Source organism: Caloenas nicobarica, chromosome 18 (assembly GCF_036013445.1).
Source record: "Caloenas nicobarica isolate bCalNic1 chromosome 18, bCalNic1.hap1, whole genome shotgun sequence".
Taxonomy (NCBI): domain Eukaryota; kingdom Metazoa; phylum Chordata; class Aves; order Columbiformes; family Columbidae; genus Caloenas; species Caloenas nicobarica.
Window position 1 is genome coordinate 5056568 of NC_088262.1, and position 25768 is coordinate 5082335.

General features: G+C 45.0%; 2 protein-coding genes across 3 annotated transcripts; one reads left to right on the top strand and one right to left on the bottom strand.

The window, feature by feature from the left end:
* Positions 1 to 221: 221 nt before the first annotated feature.
* On the bottom strand, positions 222 to 12589 carry NUP85 (nucleoporin 85). Of its 2 annotated transcripts, XM_065647754.1 has the most exons (18): positions 12414 to 12589; positions 12182 to 12344; positions 11527 to 11597; positions 10945 to 10988; positions 10065 to 10134; positions 9006 to 9127; positions 8537 to 8671; positions 7855 to 7977; positions 7361 to 7492; positions 6856 to 6962; positions 6492 to 6575; positions 5841 to 5906; positions 5233 to 5384; positions 5033 to 5150; positions 3615 to 3715; positions 1712 to 1863; positions 1002 to 1088; positions 222 to 414 (listed from the first exon to the last, which is right to left on the bottom strand). In XM_065647754.1, exons 1-18 carry the CDS (start codon positions 12538 to 12540, stop codon positions 313 to 315), a joined length of 1956 nt encoding a protein of 651 aa, XP_065503826.1. In that variant the 5' UTR covers positions 12541 to 12589; the 3' UTR covers positions 222 to 312. The 2 variants fall into 2 exon arrangements, with proteins under 2 accessions (XP_065503826.1, XP_065503824.1); XM_065647752.1 differs by having other exon boundaries at positions 12182 to 12589.
* Positions 12590 to 18233: 5644 nt separating this feature from the next.
* Positions 18234 to 25517, top strand: SUMO2 (small ubiquitin like modifier 2). The gene is made up of 4 exons (XM_065648016.1): positions 18234 to 18455; positions 19995 to 20126; positions 23225 to 23296; positions 24848 to 25517. The coding sequence occupies exons 1-4, from the start codon at positions 18435 to 18437 to the stop codon at positions 24908 to 24910; spliced, it is 288 nt and encodes a 95-aa protein (XP_065504088.1). The 5' UTR covers positions 18234 to 18434; the 3' UTR covers positions 24911 to 25517.
* Positions 25518 to 25768: the final 251 nt, after the last annotated feature.

Sequence of the window (25768 nt, forward strand, 5' to 3'; positions counted from 1 at the left end):
TGGTTTAAAGCTGGGCTTAATTTCAGTTCTGGGTATTAGAGCAAAGCAACTGAAAAAGCCACGGTACTGCTGCTGTTGGTAATGAGGTTTACATTAGCAGGAGAGGGGGCTGCCAGACCACATTGGAACAACCACCCTTAACACTTTTATGCAGCTCCTTCTTAAAAGTTATATTTAAATTTTTTTTAAAGTTATGGAAGACAAGAAGAATTCCCCAAGCAATATGCAAAAGAAGACATTTATTTGTAAAAAAGCAGTCAGGTTTATGTACAATGAGCCACAGAAGAAGAGTAAAATCACATCCTGCCTTCTTCAAGATCCTTCCAACGTGCCTTCTTTGATGATGACTCGTGCAAGATTTCGTGCAAGAGCCAGTCTCAGCATCTCCACTTTCATAGTCTCGACATCATCTTCCTAGAAGCAAGCAGAGTTTGGGTCAGGCTGCTGCACACAGTAACGACCTGGCAGCAGGTTCTCTCTCTGGGTTTGGGAAGTGAGGATGCAGGTCGTTAGGAGGGAGAGCACCTGTGTAATTACCTGTACAGGGACCTCCTGAGAAGAGCAAAAGCTACATTTCCTACTTTTTAGCTCAACGCAAGACAGCACTGCCAAGCCTTTTTTTTTTTGGCAGCTGCAGAGGTTTGCATGTGGACCAAATGGCTCCCTGTTCTGCGCCTGGAACGTTTCAAAGCTGGAGCTGTTAGATGGCAGCACCTCAGCTTTTCATTGCCTATGTAACTTGCAGTTATTTATCTTGGAAAAGCATCACAGTCCAGTCCCAGTCAGCAGAACAGTGAGGAGGAGAAGTTCTCTTGTACTGGGTTCGCGTACACTGAAATATCTCTGGATGATGCCCCATTTGGCCTCCAAAAAGCCTTGGTAACTCGGGCTCTCCCTCTTTTCTTCCCCCACTGCCCGGAATATAAATTTAGAGCTTGCTTTCCCCACCCCTCCCCACAGCCCCATCAGTTCATTATCCTGCTGTCCTAAACAGGAGCTACCTGGAATTTCTGCTTATCTGACTTCCCTGCAGTCAGGTCTTCCAGGCATCTCATCAACTCGTAAGTCTGCTCTGCTGAAAATATCACCTGTGGAAATGAAAGTGTTTACTGAAAATGATCAAGTTTAAGGACATCACAGAGTCTGAGAAGATAACTCAGTTGAGAGGCAGAGAATGCTTTCACACTCCCACTGATCCACTCTGACCCTTTAAATCCCAGGATCAGAGGATAATTCAGGCTGGCAGTGACTTTGGGAGGTCTCTAGTGCCACCTCCTGTGCAAAGCGGGGTCAGCTGGGAGCTCAGAGCACATGGGTCTGTCATTATTAATACTAAACTGTCACGTTCTTGATGGATCTTAAAAGCAAAAAACTGAGTTTAGAAGGACGCACACTAGAAAAATCTTCAAGTACCAGAAGGAACTGGATTCAGTGTGCATTTAAATTATCAGCACACATGTATTCCAACGCTGTTTTCTAAAAGCAGGAAATCAAGTTTAGAGTTGATTGTCCTCTCCTGGGTACTGTGCGCGCCCATGGACAGGACATTTGGGTGGCTGTGCCGTTCCGGAACTGCTGCGAATGGTTCTTCTGCACTGGAAGTGCAAGTCTTAGCCTGGAGGTGCAAAGTGGGGGTCACCACTTCGAGATACCTTGTCAGGAGGAAAGGGAAGGGTGTGGGGGGCTTTGTCACATGTCACCGGCTGCTCACCTCTTTCTGCTCCAGCAGGGGAAGGGCATCTGTCAGCAGCGTCATCCAGAAGGAGCAGGGAGCGATGTGAGCCGTCATCAGCATCAGAAGCAAGCGGGCAGCTTCCGAGAACCGCTTCTCCCCGTACAGCCGGTGGAACTCTCGGTACTTCCCTGCACACGGGTGTTGGTGAAGGGTAAAAGGCGTCAGTGTCTGTCAGACCTGGGGACGGGATGGCGGGAGGTCCCTTTGCTCCCGTGAAGCCTGTGCTTGAACTCAGCCCAAGTGAAAGGAGGCTCCAAAGGAGCTGAGTCTGGGGGAACGGGAATCTGGGGCGTGAAGAAAGGTTAAAGTAGAGGCTGGCTGAAAATGCAGCCAAAACCCTATTACTGTTTTTTTGTAAGGTTTCTGTTTGAACCAGCCTGTTTGCTAGTGGATACTGTCTAGTGTGCTGAGTGTTTGCAGGGTGAGCAACAGCATGAGCGGCTTAGAGAGACTGGTGCTGTCTGCAAAAAATGGGAACGGGAGGGGAGAGGTGGGGGGTGAATGTTCTTTTCAATATGGCAGAGTATCAGGAGGCCTGAAAGGCTTCATTGTCTCCTGATTGCTTAAATGGAAACTGAGATATTTGTTAATGTGGAAAGTTCTGCTTTTGCTAAGAATTAGTTTGGTCAATATCCAGCACATGAGAACTGGCTGAGGATGAAAGTGATTTTTTTTTTTCTGTGGCTTTGTTTGTATCCACTAAACTGTCGAAATACTGGAAGTAATGAGTCCCATTCAGATTCACCTTTGACTAATGCTTGAGCTGAAGACAGAGACGTGAAAATTGTCCAGCAAAAGTACACCTGATGTTTTTAAAACCTCAAAAGGAAAAAAAAAAGCAGAAGCATTTTCAGGCCTTTCAGGACTTTTATAAAAAGCAGAAAGGGAGGTTAATTTCTCTATAAACACAGTTGATAAACACAATTACACAATTAAACTACAGATCTTTGAGGCTGATGCAAGGGTGACTGGGTGACACTGGGCATACAGAGATCTGAGGGATTACCAGCTGGGTAAGTCACAGTCAGCTTCTCAGCTTAATTTAGGATAAGGTTTAAATGAAGGAAATAACAGTTCCAGTTTTGCAAGCTTGGCCCAAATGGGAACAGATCAAACTCAGGATAAACCCTCCCTGTAATGCTGCTGTCAGCCAGAAGGGAGTCAGTCCAATTGCAACAGCTATTCCAAATTCCTCTTAGATTTGGGCCCCAGTAATTGGGCTCGGTAACTGCCACAGGCGCATTTTAGCTCCATTTCCTTTTGGTCCATTAATCAAAGGGCACAGAGCAGCTGTGGGCAGGTGACCACAGCGCACGCTCGTGCCAGCCAGAAGGAAGCTGTGGTGTGGAAAGGGAACGAACTGGAGGCCTCCGCTGCTGCTTGGCACCATCGCTCTAGTGACAGGGTCGGAGAGACCTTTTGTTTGAGTGAGCTTGGAATTTGCACATGGAACCAAACAAAGATGCTGGCATTTTGGAGAACTCTATGAAGTTAGTAAAATTATCACGTTGTCAAAATAATTTAAACCAGTGGTTTACTCATTTGAAGAAGCCCCCGAAGGTCTTCCAGAGTGTGTTTGCTAATATTTCAAAGTCTCTCCAGGTAATGACACAGTCTGGAAAAAGACTAAGCAAGGGGAAGCCTGCGAGTGCCAGAATTGGAGGCCATCCTGCTCAAAGCAGCACAGAACAGATCCCTACTGTGAGTGCAGGTGGAAATGCAAGCAGGCTGCATCCCAAATCACCTCCCGTCATTTGCCTTCCCCTCATCACTAAAACAGGACATAGCCAGACAGAGGAAGAAACAAATCCAGACAATTCCACGGGGTTAACTGTGTTCTAAATAACAGACCAGAATGAAAACTGGAGACACTTCTTACCAAGAAATGTCAGCCGGTCACTGAGCAGCATGGATGGTCCCAAATTATCAATGAGGTCCAAGTCAGAGAAGGATCCCCTTTCACAATAGTCTTTCAGGAATCTAGGGGAAAATAAAACACAGTAACAGCTTAGAAGGGAGAACACTGTCCACATTATTTTGTATCTTCTAATCCCTTCCCAGAAAACTTTACTATACTACAGAGTTCCATCTTAATCAACCTGGCATAAGGGTTTCAGAAGACATTTCCTGGGAGTGGCCAATGAACTGGTGTAATGTGTGTTTCATTTTTCTAGGTTTTGTGGTAGTTGAGATCTATTCTTTAAAAGGAGTAAGTGAAGGAAGAGCACAGAAAGCTGAGGCTGGTGGATGCATAAATAACACTCATAGATCATAACAGATGTTCTATTTTTCTGCTGTGTAAAAAGGTTGATAAGCAGCAGGAACAAAAACAATTCTAAAAGCTTTTCATCTGTTTTGTCACAGCCTTCATTATGCTGCTTTTTTCAGAGCTGCTTCCTGTGATGGCTTTCTTTCACCTTCTGTTGAAAGAAATATGATTCCCACTCCCCCAAAGAACAAATAAAAAAACCCCAAACCACCACAAACCACCGGCGATGTCTTCCTACTCCTTTTTTTCACTGCTGAAGACAGAGAATTGCCTGGCCACCTACCCAGAGTGTAATTTCAAAATTATACTCTAACTATGCAAAGCAATTGGTAGCTGCCTATTTCCAATTAGCAGAAAAATACATGAGCTGGATTGCTAGAGATTGAAAAGCATAAAGAGATCTGCCATAGCTTTTGTCTAGGCCTAAGCTAAGCGTTAGCATCTTCTTCAATTTTGTAACAACCTTTCCACCCCTGCAAGGTCAGATATTGTGACAAGTTTATGCAAAACCAGGGACACAATAAAACTTTACTCTTTTTTATGTATAATTGTGGCTTGAGGTTCTTTTGCAGAAATGGTGGCTTAAGTGGCTCCCACTGACTTGTTCGGAGACTGTATGGTGAACCAGACTGGTTAAAAATAATCTGAATAAAGCACAGAACGGATTATCCTTCACCCAAACCAGTTCCCTGGTTCCATCTGACAGCCACGTTGGAGCAAGTGAAAGGGCAGTGCATAAGACAGAGATATTGCCAAAATAAAGGTTTATCAAAGCAAGGTCTAAGAAGATTGGACTGTGAGATAAAGCCAATCTGTTTCATTTCTAGATTTCGTGAAGTGAAACAGTGTAGAAAAGAAACAGGGTACTGCAGATGAGAGTACCCATGGATGCCGTTTTCTAGTCCAGCAGGTACTTGGTCTGAGGGAAAGATAATCCCCCTTCTCTGGGCCACTGCGGAGCTGCTGCCTCCCCCATCCCTTCCACCCCACACAGCAGCCGCCGTCCCAGGGCTTCAGCTCAGACTCACCGGTCAGATATCAGTGTAGCAAAAGCCGCATCTTTAGCTCTGATGCTCCACGACAGGGCAGAGCCCAAGCGATTATTCCGCAGAGCTTTCATGGCCATGATTTTACAGATGCTACGAACTTAGGAGAAAACACGGAGAGAATTAGTTTCAGCAGTTCCACTTGTATCACTACGAAACAGTGAGATTTAAGAATCGATCACCTTGTTCTTGCATCTGTCTCTGCTCACAGATCCTCAGCACTTTGAGGGCCTTCTGTTCAGTGTTGAGGGGTATCCGCTCAATGTGAAGCTCCAAGTACACTCTGCCGTATTCCGGACAGTGGTCAAAGTAATCTACCCCCAGCTGCCACAGGCTGAGAAAGGCAAAAAAATCATCAGGCATTCCAATGATATAAATCTTAAATAGGCACAACAGTAAAGCCACAAGGAGAATCTGAGTCTGCATTAATAACGGCTCTGATTAACTTGGTATTCAGACCTAAAAAGGCTTTTACTTTCTACCAAATACCAGCTGCCTGTTATACAACTTGGGAATATCTGCACCTCGCAGGTGCTTTGGTACAAGTTGCTCTGTACCAAAAAAAGCCCCAGTGGCAGGAGCAATTCTGCCCCGGCCACCAAGCTTGGGGGGTTCTAACAGACAGCTCGTGTCTGTAATGCAGGAAACAGGCCAGGGCTGTACAATCCCTCAGGGATGCTGAAATCCTAACGGTGGCTTCTGTAAGTTTTGCCTTTTTACTTCATTAACATGAATTTGCTTGGGCTGCCTTGATGTTAGTCTATCCTCTGAGTTAAAAAAAAGCTATTACCTGTAATGGGAGAAGAGTCCTGAGGCATACTCTAGCAGGAGGAATTCACGCATGTTTGAACCAAAACTGAGGGGGAAAAGAAAAAAGAAATACGCATTATTAGTTGTACCTCACTGGAAAAAAACTGCTGACTTTATTTCACAAGTACTTTTAATTTATGTAGCGTGTTTTCTCATGGGCTGTTGTAATAAGCTTTGCAGGTCAGCTTTCTCCTTGGGGAGACCTGCCAAATATTTACAGCACTTAGCAAATATAACTTAGAGGAAGTGCTTTAAGAAACTGAAACTTGAAGGAAATTCAGATAGCAAAAACCAATTGCTCGAACTTAAATTTATTCAATGCATAGGTATGGAAACTCTTTTTAGATGAGTTTCTCACGATTTCCAATAATCACAAACATTTGGGCCCTTGATTATATTTCAGATAAAATTATATTTTAAAAAAATCCTAACACTGTACTGAGGCACAGTTGAATAGCATGTCAAGTGCATGAGATGAGCAACTGCTGCTGCTTGTTAGAGCATCTGGGTTGCCCATAACTTCAGAGGCACATGCAGCAACTGTATTCTCCTTCTGTATATGCCCAAAATCCACATGCTGTTTCCGTCATCCTTGCTGCTGGGTGTCTGAATAATCAGTACAAATACTCACTAGAGATTGTGAGACTGCAGGAGTTTACAGTGATCCAGGAGGTCAGTCAGATGAGCCACAAACCACCAGTTGCTCAGGGCAATGCTGTATTTGAAGCAAGCAAAAGAAAGAAAAATCTAAGCCTACTGCTGCCAAGGAATGCGTCAGGTTTTCCACAGGCATTTCTTATCGATACAGAAGCTCTATTACAGTAAAACGTCTGGTTGCAATGCCCTGGACCTAATGGAACACCTTGAATTGCTGCCTGTTTCACGTGTTCTCGCTGAATTCTTTGAAAGGGTGATTGGGTGGCCTGTACCCACATCCTCTACCCCAAATACTATTGCAGTGAGTGCACACAGAAGTAAAAACCTTAAAACTCAACCTGCATTCCTTGATCACTTGATGCATCTCAAATTCAAAGGCTGCCATTAAAATCGTGTCTAGAGGCTCAGGGCTGCTTTCTCCACCCAGGAACAGGTCCATACTAGACTGTGGAATAAGATTACAAGACATGATAAAAGCAGAAGTTGTGAGATGGTAAAAGAGAGACAGTTTGTATTTAGCAGCATCGTCTCGGTTATTTTATGGGAAATAATATGTCATAGAGACTGAACACATTAACAAAAAAAGAATTGTTCCTTATTTTAGCATAAGGAATCTGGGAAAACAATTTGCAGGAACAAGACTAGTAACACTAGACACTGAAGGGAGTTGGTGTTCAATGATTATTTGTCCACTATATCAGTCTCCCAGTCCACTTACAGATTCTAGGAAGCATCTTACACAGTTGCTGTAAGATATCAACCCTCACAAAGTTTTTTCTTTAAGTACGGTAACCCTTGTTTGTGTGAAACAGTGGAAAATATAAAAATAATTCTATTGCACACCTGTGCATAAAACCGCAGTTCCATTGGCTTCACGGTTGGATGGGAATACAGGAGTCGAGTAACCAGAAAGTGGTACCAAGTAGTCAAGAGTTCCTTTTTCTCCAGTATGGCATCCTCATCTCCCAGCAGGATCTAACAGGAGAAAAACATAGGAGTAATTCTGCAAATTCAGCAATGTACACTGCTGCATCTTCATGGGCTTTACTCCCATTTTGCAAAGTTGAGAATTTAGTCAAAATTAAATAACAAAGATCCTTCTCAGAGCCAGTTTCCTAGTCAGCCTTATGGCCTTGGCCATGAAGAGAAAACGATCTGCCCAGGCTTGCAGAGACTGTTGCAAAACAAGGAACATGGTACAGAACACTGGCTGAAATCTCCTGATTTAAAGAACAGATCATCAAGAATATTACTTATGGCCACACAGGGCTTCTGAAATATACAAGGATGGATCCAATACTTGTCCACAGATTCTTTCCTTCCCAGCAAAAACACACCTTGCAGATCGATTCCATGTGGGAATTGGAAGCAAAAGTTCCATCCTGTAGGTACCGCTGACATTCCTCATGCCAGTGCTGCCATTTCAGCTCCATCTCGGTCAGCGTCTGAGTGTTGCTGAGCTGGACAGAGAAGACGATGACACGTAAAATAAAGGAAACACCAAGTCGAATCACAACAAGCACTTGGGCTGGACTCACAGTCATTCATGCTAAAAAGCCAATCACGGGCCTGCCATCAAGTTTTTCCTTGTCCTACAGTGTCTTACTTTACCCACCTAAATCAGGCAAAGGAGAGCCTATGAGAGATTACCACTCTTTTTTTCCTCCACATTTTTTCCTCCACAAGGAGATCACTAAAACAGACAAAAACTTTGCTGGTAAAGTCTTCAGAAAATTTTCTGTGCAAGAGAATAGTTCTCAGCAGCAACTGTTTCAGACAACTGGATAACATATCCTGCTGCAAACATTATCTTTCTAACTGCATTGGTTTGTCACCTAACAGGCTTTTATCTGAATGGCTGTGACTTTTGGACAATTCAAGAACACAAATATTATTACTGTAAAGGGTTACGACTGAGATGCTTTGATTGTGAACAAATTGCGATGTTGCAGGAACCACATCAGAGGCGGTGCTCTTTTCCCAGTGGAACTGCAAGAAAGAAATCCACTTTGTACATACGCTGGGCACAGGCATCTTCTTCATCAGGTCATCCAAGATTTTGTACATGTTCATGGATGTGGGATTGGCACTGGCTTCCTTGGAGAGCAGGTGCCGTGCTTCATCCATTCGGCCTTGCAGCACAAAGACATCCACCTGCAAAAACCACCCATCTGTGAGCACCACACTGCGCAAGGCTGCAAGGAGAAGTATCAGAGGGGAACTTAGACTTGTGATTTCGGCAAGTGGAGTTACAATGCTTAAACTGCATAGTTCTTGACTTCTGTGGAGAATGAAAGGATCAGGACGCGAATGAGAGGTAGGATGATCGTCAGAATGGCTCTATCTTAAAAGCTATGCAGGCAGACAGAAGCCGTGTCCTCGGTATCAGTTCCTGAGATGTAGTCCAGTGTCAAGTGGGCAAGAGGAAGGCAGAGCACACAGGCGTGAATTCTTTTTGTTTAAGAATCTTACAGGTGACGATACTCACCACATTCCAGAAGAGCTCGTGTTTTGATGGATTTTCACTGCTCAGAACTTCCCGGACCATGTTGTCCACATCACAGACATGGAGTCGAACCCAGTCAAGAAGGCGAAGTAGAAGGGGACCAGCTTTACACAGAGAAGATATTCTGTTAGTTCCCTCGTTTGTTCCCAAACTTATTTTATGTGCTTCTAACTTTGTTTGACAATCATTAGATGAGGTTTACTAATTGGATTTCTATCTGCCACACTCAAATTAAAAAAGAACAGAGTTCCTGAAGTGGCCAAGCTGTGGGAGCACCAAGCTGCTTGACAGATTCCGTGTGGCAATTTCAGGAAGAACAGCGGCAGAGTCCAGCAGAAAACCCTAACCAGTTACTTGAAGAAATAAAAGGTGAGTGATTCAGATCATAAATCTCGCAATGCCAAAAGGCACATAGAATGTTTCTGTTTAATTTAGCATCATGTCATTATTGTTAACTGAATATGAGGAGGAAATCTGGCACTAGGTGATTAGCTTTTCTTCAGATTAAGTAATCTATTATTTGTGAATCTCTCTTCTGAATGCTGGGACTGTGCAAGTAACACGTTTGTCTGCATAATGTCATTTCCTTAAAAAAACATGTACTTCCTTAAAATGCTGGCGTAAACAAACTGACTTCAGAAACGGCATCCTGAAATTAAAGGAATTGCATCAGAGAATGCATAAAAATGTTAGTTGGCATCAGCATACTTGATGCTTAAAGATGTGTTTATGCTTGAAAGTCAAATAGGCAACAGCTTTTGAAGTCCCTTTTCTTCACTACCCTTCTGTAAAAAAGACAATTTAATTGTCATGTACTACGCACGACAGGAAAAAGTAGGAGGCAAATTGAATAGCTTGACATAATTCAATATGAAGAAGACAATTTACTGAGGCAGAAAAGGTATTAAAAGGCTTATTGACACTTGTCATATCTCTAAAACATATTAGGATATGACACAATAGCTACTACATACATTTTAAACAAACAAATAAGGAAACAAAACCCCTTCCATCTAAACATCAGGATAGTTCACTGCTCACCTGCAGCTGCTTCGACAAACAGAATCTCACACAGGTTCCAGATCAGCTCCATTGCAGAGAGAATAGACACCTGAAGAAAGCAGGGCCACGTTTCAGATTTAGCAATTATTCCAGTTAGGGTTTTTTTTAAACCACACAAAGGTATCTGCTGCCCATAGAAATTGGTCAGTTAAGATCAGCTCTTACAGACAGAGAAATGTCATATGGACATTTCAGAGATACAAATGAAAAGAGAGACTTGGGCCTCAACCTGTCTACACACATTCAGCTCAGAAAATATGAAAGCTGTTTGTGTAGTGAAATGCGATGATAATCTGTCATCAGTGGGAACTATAGAACAGTATGGAAAGTGTTATTTTCAGCCTTTTTGCACTCCTGAGATTTAACATTACAGACAGCAAAGGGAGAGAGAAAGGCCAATTAAGTGATATCAGTGCAGCTAACAGGACAAAACTCCTGTGAGCACTCTGCTCTTCCCACAACATTCCCAGCGCCCAGCGTCTGACAGTTCCTGGTGAACATCTCGAGCTCGCTACAAGGCTCAGATGCGGTTTGTTAGAACCTGAGCATTTGAGAAGTGAAGTTTCAGAGAGGTGACTACTGGCTTACAGCTGGCTTTCAGATGGCAAAACATCACACCTATAACACTAAATATGTGTTTAAGAAATGGCAGTGAATCCAGACATTGGGCATCTTTTTATTGTTATAGAAATAATGGAGCTAAGTATTTATTCCTATGTATTCTTGGTTATGAACTGCATCCAATATACTAAGCCAGAACTAAATCTAAACTGCCTTACTGCCACAGTGTTGGCCTCAGTGAATTTACCAGCCAGTGATTCGCGCTCAGTTGCGACTACGTGACACGACTGCAGGTTACCTGAGTACTATACTGGCTGTGCAGAGCAGCGTCCCGGGCTGAAACTGAGGGAAGAATAAGGAAAGTCAGAGCAACATATTTACCTTATTTCACAGCCCTTTCTGGGCTCATAGGTACATAAAACAATACCTGATCACTCATCAAGCACAGACCTAGAGGAATACATGGCAAAGCTAACTTTTACATAAAATTTTATTTGTAACTTTTTAAAATAAATATTGTACAAATCTGGGTATGGCTACAGGGCAAGGATGGAAGGAAAAAGTAAAATCTCACACTTTGAAGGGAGGAAGCAAGCTGTTAATTTGGACTCAGTTTCCCATAAAACTGCAACCCAAGATATAAAAAGACTTCAAGTCCCCAAAAAATCAGTTAAACCACAGTGAGGAAAAAAAAAAATCTCTGACCAGATTTACAAACCAACTTGGAAATCCTGAGGATGGAAATGGAGTCTTGATAACGACTGAAATCTACACATGCTATTTTACAGTGGTTGTAATAACTTACAATTGAAATGGTATTTTTATAATCACAAATAGCATTTCCTTTTATTGCAGTAAGAGAACAAACAAACTAACTTACTAGCTGCCTGGTGCATGTCCTCCATACAGGCTCTTATCACCGATCGGTAGTTTTTACTCACTTGAACCAATCTGCCAAACACAAAAAGGCCGTAGTCAGAGAGATCTGTTTGAGTTTTAGTCTCATGCCCATCGTCCACTGAAATCTCGCAGGTTTCTCTGCAGCAGTGGACACTCCCAGTCCTTGGGTGGATGTAGCGGGAGTCAGCGAGGCTGTGCACAGTGGCTGCACGTGTGCTGCATACAGGCACAAAGGTGCCGGTCAGCATGGTTATTGGAAAGATCAAAGCCTTGTTTTGTAAAATTACCCGGAAACTGCCATATTTTTCCCCGCACTGTTGCTGCTGCTCCCAGCAGTTCTAAGCAGTCCGAATTTATGGGGTCAATAGCATTTGCCCAGCTGGAGAAGGAGCAGCGATGGTGGGTGTTTCCCACCCTCCCGCGCCCCATCTCAGGGAAAGGGTTGTCAGGCATTGGAACAGGCACTGGGAAGTGGTGGAGTCACCATCCCTGGAGGTATCTAAAAGATGCGTAGACGTGGTGCTTAGGGACACGGTTTAGCGGTGGACTTGGCAGTGCTGGGTTAAGGGTAGGGCTCGATGGTCTCAATGGCCTTTTCCAACCTCAACGACTCTGTGGTTCTGTGCCCCACTCACTGTGCTTTCCTGGACTTCCCCGCCAGCTCCTCCTCGCTCCGCTGCAGCCCGACGAAGATCCCGTGTGACTCGTTGAAGAGTTTCCGCAGGGTCTGGATGTAGATGTCCTGATCCTTGCGGACCACGAAGAGGCGGGAGGAGCTCGGCCCTCCCTGCCCGGTGCCTGCAACACACCCCGTCAGCTCCGCGGGCCCGAGCGCCCGGCCCGGCCCGGCCCCGGCCCGGCACCCACCTCTGCGGCCGAACAGGGTCTCACACACCAGCGCCTCCGCGGGGCCCCATGCGAAGCACAGCTGCCTGGCGGACGGGTCCGCTCCCGGCACCAGCAGCAGCGGCGGCTCCGCGTCCAGCTCCTCCATGGCGGCGGCCGCGCTCCGCTCCCGCCGCACGGGGAGGCCCCGCCGCGGCTGCCCGCGCCGCTGCCTGTGCTGCCCGCGCCGCTGCCCGCGTCGCCCCGGAGTCCCGCCGCGCTCCGGCGCTTCCCCGCCGCGCTGCCGGCCCCAGCTGAGGCGCCGGCCCGAGGCCGGGGGAGGGTGCCCAGCGGGTCTCCGCCGGTTCGGGGCAGGCGCCGGCCCTTCGCCCCGGGAGCGCCGGCGGCTCCGAAGGCCCCCGGCGGGGCGGGAGTGCAGCGGCGGGGCGGGCCGAGGGGGCCGGACCCGCTCCGCTCTCGCCCGGAGCTGCCGCGGGCGCTTCCCTGAGGCCGAGCGCGGCTGAGGGGCCGGGCAGCGCCTCCGGAGCCCTGTCAGGCGGAAGGGCCGGTGCTCCCCGGGGGTCTCTGAGCGGGGGCGAGGGGCGGGGAGCTCCCCCGAGGCCTCTCGGGCTGGCGTGTTGCTGCCCCGCTGAACATCGTCTTGGCCGCCGGTGGGGAGCCGGGGGAGGACGGAGGCCGCTCCATCTGCTTCATTTTCTTGTCTCGGCGGTTTAAGTGTTGCGTGGGTGCGGTGCTGGCTCCGGGTGCACGGTGATACAGTTGGTCAGTCAATGTTGTCGTTGTGTTCACTTCATTGACTGGATTGCCTTGTAATAACCACTTTCTCTTGTTTCTTTACACACTGGAAACACTTGAAGATAGTTGAGCCTCCAGGTTGTTGAAGGCGACATTCTGTAGAGTTGCAGAAGCTCTCAGGCAAGCTCTTTGATAAAGCTGACTAATCACATGCTGTGTGTTGTGACTCCTCTGGGTTGCCCGCCGGTTGGAGGACTCGTAATGAAGCATTAGATCGATCGCAGCAGGTCGGGGAGCCGAGCTGGCAGGTGTCAGGGAGAGCTCTGCTGTGCACGTCTGCCTTATTTGCTTGCTTAGGGTCGTGAGATCTTTCCCCTTCTCTGCCTGGCAGGGGTCAGGGTGGGGGTTAATACCCCCCAGAGATGGGCAATTTGCCTGGGGAGATCGCTGGAGACTTCCTGATCACCTGTCTGTGAACTGGGAACTCACGTACTTATGGGTTGGACTTGAGTATCCGTCAGTACCTTGGTGTGATAGAACACTAAGCACACACTGCTCTTTTCTTTCCATTCTGCTGTCCTTCCCATCTCTGCATGCCCCTCACTTTTTGCCTATCCGTTACAAACGCGTTCGGAGATATAAGAAAAATCTTAGCGATGTTGTCTTGCTGAGCTCACAGCTAGAAGCAGCCTGTCCCTCTCAGACTTTTTGAAGAAGCTCACTAAGAATTAATTTTTCAAGCCTGCTTAAATCATTCGCTGTCCTTGTATGACAAATGCTGCAACACTCCACTGCTAAATTGCCTTTTTTTACTTCATTTGCATCCATCATTTCCAATAAAAATAAAGCTAGCAGTTATCTTTGATAAGAGCATGTTGTGACACCGATCGTGCTGAGAAAAGGAAGTGGTGTCTATTCAGGTCAGTCAGGAATGGCTTGTTGCAGGGTAGAACAACTTAAAATAACTCTTCAGAAACCTGCTTGAGAAACTTAAGATTAATCAGTTTTAAGCAAGCTCATCCTATATTGTAAGAGTAATTGTAAGGGAAGGGGGCAAAAGAATCAAAGCCTGATGAGGTGGGAAATTACTAAATTGCAAAATAGGAGGTTTAGAAGCTGTTTCATGACTTGGGAGCGGAGGGACCGGTCAGCATCATGAACAGGGAAGGTACCGAACAGGCAGTGCCCCAGGCAAAAGGTATTTTCTGTTCCTGATGCTACACTAGTATTAATGAAGAGCAAAGCCTGAATAAGCCACTCAGACCTTCAGAGTCCAAGTTGAGTAAGCAGATTCAGCCCTACTCGCTTGCTTACACCTTCAAATAACTGTTTGCTTTCTATTCTTGCATTGAACTAAATGCAAAGTAACAGTTTTGGAGGGGCTGGAGTAGCTTTTGTAGGCTTATGCTTGTTAATGTGCAGTAGCACACATTTGTGCTGTCTTAATGTCCCAAAAATCTTAATGTCTTAAAATCTCTGTGTGAAAGGGAACATGTTGAACACTCGTAGTCCCTGCCCTCTTCAGAAGAGGGTGGAGAATTAAGCCCAAGAGCTCTGCAAGATCTAGACATGTCACATTTCTTCCTAATAAACCTGCTGTACAAGAATGAAGCAAGGCACGGAAATATTTCAGGAAAGAACATGTGGAATTTTTTTTTTTTTCCCCAGAGAGGGAATTTCTCTGGAATTCTCACTGTGATGCTTCCCCATTCACTTCCCTGAACTTGGTGCATTGGAGAGGAGGAGCTCAGAGGGACACAAAGCTTTGCCTTTGCCCCCTCTGCTGCTGCCTGGACCCTGCAGGTCTGCGTCCTTTGTAGTTCCCCGTGCGGCTTCTCCCCTGCCGCTTGCTCTAGCCAGTTATTTTTGCAGGTTTTAGCACTCTTTATTGTTAGCTCCACTGGCTCTCCTGTGTAATATGAGTTTCCTCTGTGGCTACATTAGAAGAAAAGCCATATAAATAAGAGGTTTGTAGAAACCTGCTCTGTGATGGGGAATCCATGTGAGACCAATGGTGATACAACTGAAACAGTTTTCAGGTTTTTTGAGCATGTATAACTTCTGCAGTGGTAACGAAATCCCATACGTTATCATAAAATCCTGTCTCTTTTTAAGCAGATTTGTTCTGTTTGTGATGCTGGCCTTAAGGTATGTCTCACTTAATGCCATTCCTGCATTCAGTGGTTTCATGCTGCCCTCAGGCCTTGACCAGTTTGATATCCAATACCCAAAGAAATCCTCCTCCTGGCCCTGCAACACAGGGATCTTCAAAAAGGGAGGGGGAAGAGGTGGAGAGCAAAGAAAAACAGGACAAATCGAGCAACATCAGTCTTGTGACACCATTCCTCACAGTGGGTGGCTTCTCTGTGATGTTGCATCATTTCTAAAAATAGAACTTAAGGTCTTTGGGGAAATGCACTGGTCCTTTGTTCTGTGAAGTGCCCTGTGCTGTTTTGAGCTTTGCTTAAAAAAGCCGTGCATGAAGTAGAAGAGTAGTGTGGGTTTAAAGATGCTTTATATCCTTTTTGTCATGTATAGTCCTGCTTCTTCATGGTGATAGTGGACTTCAGAAGGTCCAAGTGGCTTTGCCCATGGCTCTTCAGAGCTGAAATATAAGGTGAAGGGGGATCGTAGGAGAGTGATACCCCATGAAACTGTGCTAGAGGGATTTGGACAGAAGCACGTTATTTTCTCTAGCCACAGGTGATTCTTGCCTCCCAGTAGCTTAAATAAATAGAAAAATAATAGCGAGTAATTAAATGCAGGGCAAACAGGCAGGATATACTGATTGGAACAGTCTTCTGATGATAAATCAAGGAAAATTACACAGATAGGAGTGGAAAGTACATCTCAAAGGAGTATCAGTTTGAGCTGCAGTCACAATTTAAAACAGCATCTCAGTTGCTTTCCTGGGTCAGATCGAGCTCTTCCAGTGCCTCTGATTTTTCCAGAACTGATTCATGAAGACCTTTGAGAAGGAGTAAAATACTAAAGCATTCTATGAAATTTTAGATGACATTTGATCTTCCAGAGTACTGGGGCAGGGAAATTTTACGATACATGGGAGCCTAGTCTACAGGGAGATGGTAAAAGACTTCACTACCTGTTTTGTGGAAGTTCAGCTGGCTGTACAGGCCATCTTCACTGCCTCAGGTGAAGAGAAGCTGCCAAATTAATGTATACTGTTATTAAGTTGCAAAAGACGTACCCATCATTAACCAATTGACATGATAACAGCTTTCTGACTACCTGCAAAACGAGGGGATATTTTTCAAGTTTTAGATCTTTCTGCATGACAAGAGGGAGACAGAAGATTAAGTGATACATTGTTTAGAAGCAGAGCGCTTAGTTTATATTTAACGAATAATTAATAGATGTAAGTAAGAAACTAAATTATAAGTAACATAATCAATTATTTCTTAGTATAGATGTATATCAAAATTTTCAAAAATTGTAATGCATATGTAGTAATTATGTGAATAAAAGCAACACCTGAGCATCCAGTTGCTGGAGCACTTATGGAGGGTGATCCCTAGTGTTCCCCACCGCTGATAAAATAAAGAATGCTGCTTAACAGTATAATCAACTCTGCTGTTAAGTTTATGTCTCCATTTCACAGGTAGCGTTGGGCTGTGTTATTTTCTCAGCTGTGGACTCAGGTAAAGGTTCAGCTTTCTGTCGTCTTCTTCAGTTTCCAGACAATTCCAATAAAACAAAAAAGCCCCTGAGAGCCTGCACGCAGAAGGGAGGTACCGGAATTTGAAGTAGCGTGACAAAAGGCAGAGGAGGGGGATCAGAATCCACAGAGAGAAGTGAGCATGAACTCTGTATTTACTCGTAAGTTAAAGTTTGTCTTCAGTTGATATTTCACTACTTGTGCAGTTTATTGTGGACAAATCGCGTCTTGTAACTTCTCTGAAATGGCACAGGAGGTGCGTTACGGGCAGGCCTGGGTTTTGTCATGCCAGGAACAGGGGGCGTGTGACCAAACGGCCACCTCCACATCACGATCCAGAGCACGCTGACCGCACGGGGCGGCGCCGGTCCGGACTGATGGATGCCCACCCGCTAAATCCATCCCTGAAGAATTTACAAGAGCCATTTTTGTGGTGTTTCTTTCCCACCTCTGTGCTGTAGACAAATAATTGACAAATGGTGGCAGCGGGTGTAGAAAAAAAGGCTCAGAAACTGTATTGTGGGAACTTGTTTAGTGGAATCACTGGAGTTATTGAGAATTTCCTCCTCCCCTGCATTGGCTGGAACTTGAAGGAATCACATTATTAGTAGTATATCCTCTCATTTGTATATTACAATTTTTGAGGTGCTTCATCATGCCCTTAGCTTGCTGAAGAATGGAAGTAAACCTTGACTGCGGTTGTTTTCATTGTATTAAAGATGCGTTTTTCACGCAGCAGAGGCCCAGCGGGTCTCGGGTCCCTCTGCGGACACCACACGTATTTCACAGAATGTCAGGGATTGGAAGGGACCTCAAAAGATCATCTAGTCCAATCCCCCCGCTGGAGCAGGAACACCTCGGGCCTCACCTTCCCTGGGAGGAAAGCCAGGGGCTCTGGAAGCCCCGTGGGTGGCTGTATCGGTGTCACCCATCACGCAGCGACGGCCATAAAATGGGAAAAAACGCGTCAGGTTTGAGGAGGACGAGATGGAGGGGTCACCCGTGGGGGAGCGTCAGGTAAAGGTGCCGCTGGGGACAGCGCGGCAGCCCCAGGAGTGAGGGCGGCCAGCAGACGTGCCGCGGGGGCGCTGAGGGGACCCTGAGGAGGCGCGAAGGTGGCGGGCGGGGGGCGGAGGCCCCTACCCGGGCTGGGGGGGGACGCGGGGCGCCGCGGCCCGGCGGCCATTTTGAGGAGGACAATACCCGCCGCACGGCAGGGCCCGCTGCGCCCGGCGGGCGGGGCGGGGCGCGCGCACGCAGCGCGGGACAGCCGCCGGGGCGCGCGCACGCTCCGCCTCCCGCCGCCGCGTTATGTAACGGCCGGGGCACGCGCGCGCTCGCCCCCACCCCGCCCCGCTCCCGTCCCCGCCCCCTCCCGCCCGGCGAGGCCCAATGGGCGGCGGGGCCGCGCCGGAGGGGGGGCGGGGGAGAGCCCGGCGGACGGGGCGGGCGCGCGCACGCACGGGGCAAGGCGCGGCCCCGCGGCAGTGCGTGCGCGCTCCCTTCCCCCCCCCCCCCGCCTTCCCCTCTCTCTCTCTCTCCCTCTCTCTCCTCTCTTCTCCGCCGCGCTCGGTCGGTTCTTCCCCCCCTTTGTGAGGTGCTCGGAGCGGCCCGGACATCGCTCGCTCGCCATGGCCGACGAGAAGCCCAAGGTGAGGCAGGCGCCCTCCCGCCCCCTTCGCCTCCCTTCCCTCGCTCCCGCCGCTTCACTTCGCCCCTCAGGCTGCGGCGGCGGGAGGCCCGGCCCCGGCGCGGCCAGCCCACAGCCCGCGCTCCGCCGCGCCGGCTTTGCGCGCCATTTTCCTGCGCACCCAGGGCCGCGGCGCCTTCCCGCCCCGCCGGGGGAGGGGGGGCCGGGGCCGCTGCCTCCCGGGGCTGGCGGGTGGAGGATCCCCGGGGAGGGCGGGGGGCGAATCCGGGCTCCCTTCCCGCCCTCCTCAGGGAGAGAGGCAGGTCTGGAGGCGGTTGCTGCCGTAGCCTTCCCCCTCCTCCTCCTCCTCCTCCTCGCCGGGCCGGATCCGGCCTCCCCTGCGCGGCCGGCGGGGGCTCCGGGCTGGCCGGGCCGTAGCATCCCCGCTCGGCCCCGGCCGTGCGCTGGGGCCCTCGCCAGCCCCTTCCCACACGGGGCCTTTCCGGGGCGGGCGGGCAGCGCTCCCGGCCCCTTTGTGCTGCCTCTCGGCCCGGCCGCGGGAGGGGCCGCCCCGGGGGGGGCTCCAGCGGGCGGAGGGGAGACGCGTGGAGCTTCTTTTTAACAGCAGGAATTAAAAACCACAGCGAAAAAAGAAAAAAACCCAAAAAACAACCAAACCCGAAACACACAACCAGCGAACGCCGCGCTGCTGCCGATTTTTTTTTTTAATTTTCTTCCCCCTCCCTCTCCCCATATTTTTAAACTGAGTTTGGAGACGCCTGAAAATACCGAGCAGGCGGGTGCGGGATGTTTCACATGGCGGGACCCGCACCCGGCCCGACCTCCCCCCAGCTTCCCCCGCAGAAAACAAAGATGCAAACGCTGCCCCGGCCCTGGGGGATCCTCCCTGTGCCCCTCCGGTGATAACTCGGGATCGCAACGAGCGACGGAAAGTTGTGTCGTCGGGATTTCTGTGTGTGGCTTCTCATGGGAGCACGGGGATCGGACTGCTTGTTCAGGAGGGGTTTTGTTTAAACGTTTTCTGAAGGAGAAAGCTTGGTTGTTTTCAGGTTTTGTCACCTTCTCAGATACAGTCATTTAAAGTGTCTCGGAAGTTTTCTTCAGAAGCACCTCGACTGAGATGAAAAAGTTTGAGATACAGTAAGAAAGCGGCTTGCTACTAGTGGTTGAGATCATAGTTATTACCTAAATAAATACATTCCTTTGGAGCTGTGATGTTGCATATTATTGTGCCCTTGATATATATATTTTTTAATTTGTTGTAAAACGACGGGCCTAGTAAGTCTTTACTGCTACTTTGCAGGGTAACCAATCTCAAGAATGATAACTGATTAGCAGAGTTTGCAGTTTTTAATTTTCAAATAAAAAGTACCGACCTTTATTTCCTAATTCAAAGTTTCAAGCTGGTGAACACCTACAATATCTTTATTTCCTCCTTTTTGATGACCTGTTGCGCTTTGGTAAAATGCTAACTTCTTGTTTCATACCTTTTACAAAAGTGGTTTTTTGTTGTTTTTTTTTTCTTTTATTTCCTCAACAGGAAGGAGTGAAGACTGAAAACAATGACCACATTAATCTGAAGGTGGCAGGGCAAGATGGGTCTGTGGTGCAGTTTAAGATTAAGAGGCACACACCACTTAGTAAACTAATGAAAGCCTATTGTGAACGACAGGTACGGTTCTTGTATGATCATCAGGGGAGAGGTGATCTCCAGAGAGATAGATGAACACAGTAAAGTCTGAAAACTATGTAAATATGCCAAATGATAAACAGTTAACAGAAACTAATTGTGTTGCATTAAGTGTATTGTTCGTAGGACCTGTTATAGGGTGGACTGGCAGGGTCGTGACAGGAAACGGGTAAAATAAAGATCTGTTGTTTGTGAAATCTGCATTATAGGTGTAGGCTGTTGGGAGGTGGCTGTTATTCTACTGCTCAAAAATATCAGTATGGAAGGGGTGGGTTAGGAACCTGTGGTATGAACTCTACGACAGTTGAGTGATAATCAGAGGTATTTTTATAACTCTGAGTAACTTCTTGGTCTAGTTGTAGACTTCTGATTTATTAGCTTAGTACTGTTGCATTGAGAAGAGAGAATATCAATGAGTATGTCAGGGTGTGAAGGTGTCTAATGTCTAGCTTGAGAAGGAGCGTATACATTTAATGAGGACTTTTGTTTTTTCTCTTGTGGCCTTGTCAAATTAACTCTCTGAGGGACAAAAAAATGTATTTTGCTAGTGTAGTGGCAACTGCAGCCAGGCTTTTAAGTTGCAGGCAGCTATTGCAAGTTTAAAAAACACCTGTGTAAGAATAGCTCCATTTATCACTTTGAACTTTTGGTTAGGAAAACTTTGTCTCTGCTGTCTCTGATTCTTTAATGAATGCGTGCCTTTAAAAAGTTCCATCTCTACAGAAGGGTTTGGAATTGGGGAAGGTTTATTTTTTAAGAACAAAAATTCAGCGATACTATCAAATACAATAAAATAAGTATAAAATGTTGAGGTAACTATTTCACCACCAAGCAAAATAAACTAATTCACATACAGAGTGGTAAAACCTCTTCAGTTTACCCTTTGCTGCAACAGGATAGTGATACAAATAAAGAGGGAAAATCAGCTCTTGCTAATATGTTCTTGTGAGCTCATTTTTCCTACCTCTGTCATACAAGCTCATGTAATATTATGTAAATCACTGTGTATTGCTTTTTCTCCAAGCATAAAGTGCAGTTATATCTGTCTTTTTGGGAGTTTGAGGGTTGGTTAATTGTTTGTAAAGCCCTGGGAAAGATGGTTTTAGAAGTACCATTTGTACTTCAGATACTTGGATGCAAACGAAAGATTTTAAAACTTTTCACCAAAATTTCTGATCTACTTAAAAAAAAAAAAAAAAACAGAGACAAAAACCAAACCAACAAAAACCCCAAGGTGTCAGTTGGAGAGAAAAAAGAAATCTTTAGAATGGGAGACATTTTTTTTCTGATTTTGGTTTTAAGCTAGTAGGTATCCAAAGGATATTTCTGTGGAGATGGACTTGTCTTTAAATTTTATTTTTTAGGTGCTTGCTTCTCAGACTTAGTTTGAAAGCATTTGTTTTGCGTGTCTCTAAAAGTTAGATTTTGTTTGTGTTTCTAACTTGGCACACCCACTCTTAAAATCCTTAAGCTGTGGACTTTGGATTTAATTTTGGGAAGGTGGAAGCTCTGTATAGTAGAGAATTCAGGAGCTTTAAAGAATGAAAATAATATATTTCATGTAGTAGACCTAAAATGGAAGTAACTAAACCTTGAATGGTATGTTTAGATGGTGAAGACTATTTGTGATTATTTTAAGTGGGGAAAAAATCATCCATGGAATATGCTTAATTTTTTGTAGATACTAATCTCACCAAGGTACAATTTTTAAATACGTTTTCAGCTGTCATTTACTCAGCTCATAAAGTTGTCAAAAATCTGCAAAAAAACAACACTTTTTGGAGTAGGAAATATATATTTTAAGAAACACGATATCTGAGAAAACGGTTCAAACCAAATGTTGCTGTGCAAAAATGTGTTGCTGCCTTGATACTCGACCACATGGTTTTCTTAAGTGGGATGATGTTCTGAGCAAGCACTGCGCAATCTTAGTCACGCTAGAGAAGGCATTTTGCTGTGAACTATAAAGTCTTGACCAAAAAGTTTACTCATATTCTTTATTAAAATCGACTTCTCAAAAATAACTACTAAGTTTTCTTTTGTGTGTTGTAACTGCTCTTGCATGGCGAAGCACAGGTGGCTTTTCTAATTCGGAGTGCCAGAGCAGCTCCATGCAATCCATTGGATTTCCTCCAAAACCAGCCAGACTTCTTGCATTTTTAGTTACTCTGTAGAGACAGTAGAGTAGCTAGAACTGGGAAAGAAGTAGATACCAAGGTTCTTAGTTCTGGTTGTATCCTTGATTTTCATTCATCTTCCTTTGCTCTAGAATACCTTTGAAAACTTGTGAATTTGAAGCTTGTGTTATTAGTAGAAGGGATTGTTGCTGTTTAGTTCTCTTTTTGAATCTGTTGGCTCAAGTGAGGATGAGAAAAGTCTTCTGGGGGATCGGAGAAATCAGCAAAATTACTGTTGCATGGTAGAAATGCTAGTTTGAAATACTATTCAGTAGTTTTTGGAAGTAGAAGGTTTTGTTTTGTGGAGTTTTTTGCGTTTTTTTGGTTTTTTGGTTTTTTTTTAAAGTTCCAGCTTTGCATGGATAAACTTTGATCTGTTGATTTCTTGTTAATAGGAATTCAAGGTAAAAAAGTTACTGTTGCCAGCTCTTTGCTGCTGCAGATTAATAGATGGTGGTTGCATTTCTGTAAAAAATATTTTGGAATACCTTTGCTTTTGGGGAAGATGAAAAAGGAGCGTTAAATATTACTGTTTGACATTTGTTACCCAAAGCGTTGCATTTAATTTTTGAGTGAATTATTTAGAAGCGCTATAAAAATCGTGGCCTTTGGGGTGACACTTGTGTACTAGGAATTGCTTTATTTTAACGTACAGTCAGTGGGGGCACTGTTGCTTCTCTTAGTTGTTGGACACAATGCAATTTTTAATACAAAACAGATTCCAGGGATTTGTAGTGAAGTGCCTTAAAGTCAGTGCATGAGGGGAGTAGGAAAACTATATTGTGCATTATGAATGGTGGCTTTTCATGATCGTGCTGTAATTCCAGTGACAAGTTCAAGAGAAAACTAGTGAGTGCTTTCACACCAGACTTACTTCACTTTGTGTTACTTCTCTTTGTCCAGGGGTTGTCAATGAGGCAAATCAGATTCCGGTTTGATGGGCAGCCAATTAATGAAACAGACACACCTGCACAGGTAAACGACAGAAGCAAGACTAGAGAACTCTATTGGAAATTTGCTGCAGGAATTGATGCTTATGTTTCATATAAAATACTGGTGTAATTGTATCTATTAGTGGTAGAGCTTGATTTTTTTTTTTACCATTATTTTGGTATAAGTAGTTTAGAATTACTGGAAAGGGAATCTTAAGACTTTTTTAGTGTTTTGAATAATAAGTCTGTATCGCTGTAGTAATAAAACAAGAAAATTAAGTACAGTGTACAGATGGTGAGTCTTGTAAAACTGTCAACTTTATTGAGTCACAGCTCTGAAATAAGAATTGGTAAGTTAAGAATTGAGGTTTTTTTCCTGAAGTAGTGCCTTATTTTTTTATAAGAGCTTGTCAGGATGTTTTCAGATATCCTGTTTGCAAACTTACATTTGTAATACTAAAGTAATTTTCTGTTATTTGTAATTTGAAGCTCCGTTTCATCGGCATAAAATTAATGAATACTGTGAAGTTTGGGTTGTCTGTAATAGGGTAAAACAAAGGCCATTCCAAGAATGGTTCACTGCGACTCTTGAGTATTTCTCTGTAGCTCCATGTAGCTGTGTTTGATCAGCCTTTCCAAGTGATACAGTTTTATATGCTTTTCAGAACCACTTGTTATGAAATAAGGGACTCTTGTTTTCAGAAGTTTTATAGTAGATTTGTATTTTCTAAGTGGTTTCTCCCTAGAGTGTGCCTCTTATGGCCACAATCTATGCAGCTTTTTACCATGGAATACTCATAATTGAGGCAACAGGGTGCTTTTCTCTCCATCCATGTTATGCCAAAGCTGAGGATCAGTCTATTTATAGCTGTGGTAAATGCCATAGACCAGTTTGATTTCCTGGAGTAGAAATTGAGACTGTTTAGAAATATAACTTAGATTAATTATAGCAACTCCTTCAATCTTAGTAGAGATTTTGTCAGTAGGTCACATTAACATCCCAGGAATATAAACTGTAAAACATAGAGTGAAAAAAGAGATTTATATTAATATAGTATTGCTGTTCCTCACTGGCGGTTTGTTACATCGTTGACTATATAAAGTGTTTTAAATTTTTTTTTGTGCTTGCTGATGCTCAGTTTTACTGCCTGGTTGGGCTAGGACCCTTAATTATAGTCTGCTTTCTTTAGTGCCGTAGCTGAAGCCATTTGCACATTTGAACAACAGCAGCAAAGTGGAATTGTGGCAGTGTTCTAAGGTAAACTGAGGAAGTAAATAGGAGAAAGAAGCAGCAATGGCAAAAAATATGAATGCTGATCTTTTCCGTAGGAGTCATACAATGCATCCTGAAGTTACACACTAGAATTTATTCTAGGACAACAGCTATCAACTGGCTTTTCCCCTCCACCCCCTCATGAAATTTCTTTGCTTGTGAGTTATGGTGAAGCAGGTTAAATGTGCAAAGTGGTGATGATGGAAGGGAGTGGGGCTGGGCTGGTTAAGCTGTGTAAAAAAATAAACATGAAGATAGGAAACCCAGGCTGTAGTAGATATTTGAAAAGAGCTGAAAGCCTTTTTCTCTTTTCTGCTGTAGTTGGAAATGGAGGATGAAGATACAATTGATGTGTTCCAGCAGCAAACAGGAGGAGTTTACTAAAAAAACAAAAACCAAACACACACAAAAAGAACGCCGCTACTTTCCAGTCCAGAACTGTGCTCCCGCAGGCGACACATCCGCAATTAGAAAAATGAGACGAGACTTGGTTCAGCCACATCCCGACTACTGCAGTATAGTTTTCTCTCTTCTCTCTCTGATTTTTTTCCTATTCCTTCTATTGTACATAAAGTAACTGGTGTATGTGCACAGACATAATGCATATTTTTTTTAACTAAATGGCCAATGGTATGTTTTGATCAACATTTAATGGAGATGGGGTAGGAAAACAAACTGGTTCTGTGAAAATGCCCCTTTCTCCGTTAGTGGCATGCTCCTTCTACTTTTATCTTTATATTCCAGTAAGTTATTTTGCTCTCACTGTTTAAAAACAAAAACCTTGCATACCTTGTTTGATTGGATAATTTCAATGTTTTTCTTTTATCATTGTAAAACCAAGGACAATTTTATAACTTTTTTGTACGTAGCTGTTACATGTAGAGCAATCTCTGTCTAAGTAGGGATAAATTACTCTTAAAAAAAAATCCTAGATAGTTTTCCCTTCAAGTAAAGCGTCTTGTTGTTTAAATAAACTTCTTGTTTAAAATAACCAGTTTTCTTTATTTTTCTGTGGAGTAATAGTACTCAGAACTTGTATTTCTTTCTCTGCAGCACTTTATGCTTCTCAATTCTCGGCTTTCTGTGCGGTAAGTAAGCATAATCCCCCTTTTACAGTCAGAAGACTGCTGGAAAATGAAAGGCTTCCTTGAGACCTCTCAGTCAGTAGTTGAACTGGAAATAGAAGTCAGCTTTGTCTTTTTTTGTGCGTGTGTGCATGTTTGGCTAAGCCAAAGAAGTTTG

Excerpts from the sequence above, each read along its gene's own strand:
- NUP85 (XM_065647752.1), bottom strand. The coding sequence starts at position 12,540 with ATGGAGGAGCTGGACGCGGAGCCGCCGCTGCTGCTGGTGCCGGGAGCG. Across the intron at positions 5,385-5,840 it reads GGACTCTTCTCCCATTACAG|CCTGTGGCAGCTGGGGGTAG; the intron begins GTAATAGCTTTT and ends TGCCTTTCTCAG. Across the intron at positions 5,151-5,232 it reads GAGACAGATGCAAGAACAAG|TTCGTAGCATCTGTAAAATC; the intron begins GTGATCGATTCT and ends TTTTCTCCTAAG.
- SUMO2 (XM_065648016.1), top strand. The coding sequence starts at position 18,435 with ATGGCCGACGAGAAGCCCAAG. Across the intron at positions 18,456-19,994 it reads TGGCCGACGAGAAGCCCAAG|GAAGGAGTGAAGACTGAAAA; the intron begins GTGAGGCAGGCG and ends TTTCCTCAACAG. Across the intron at positions 23,297-24,847 it reads AAACAGACACACCTGCACAG|TTGGAAATGGAGGATGAAGA; the intron begins GTAAACGACAGA and ends TTTCTGCTGTAG.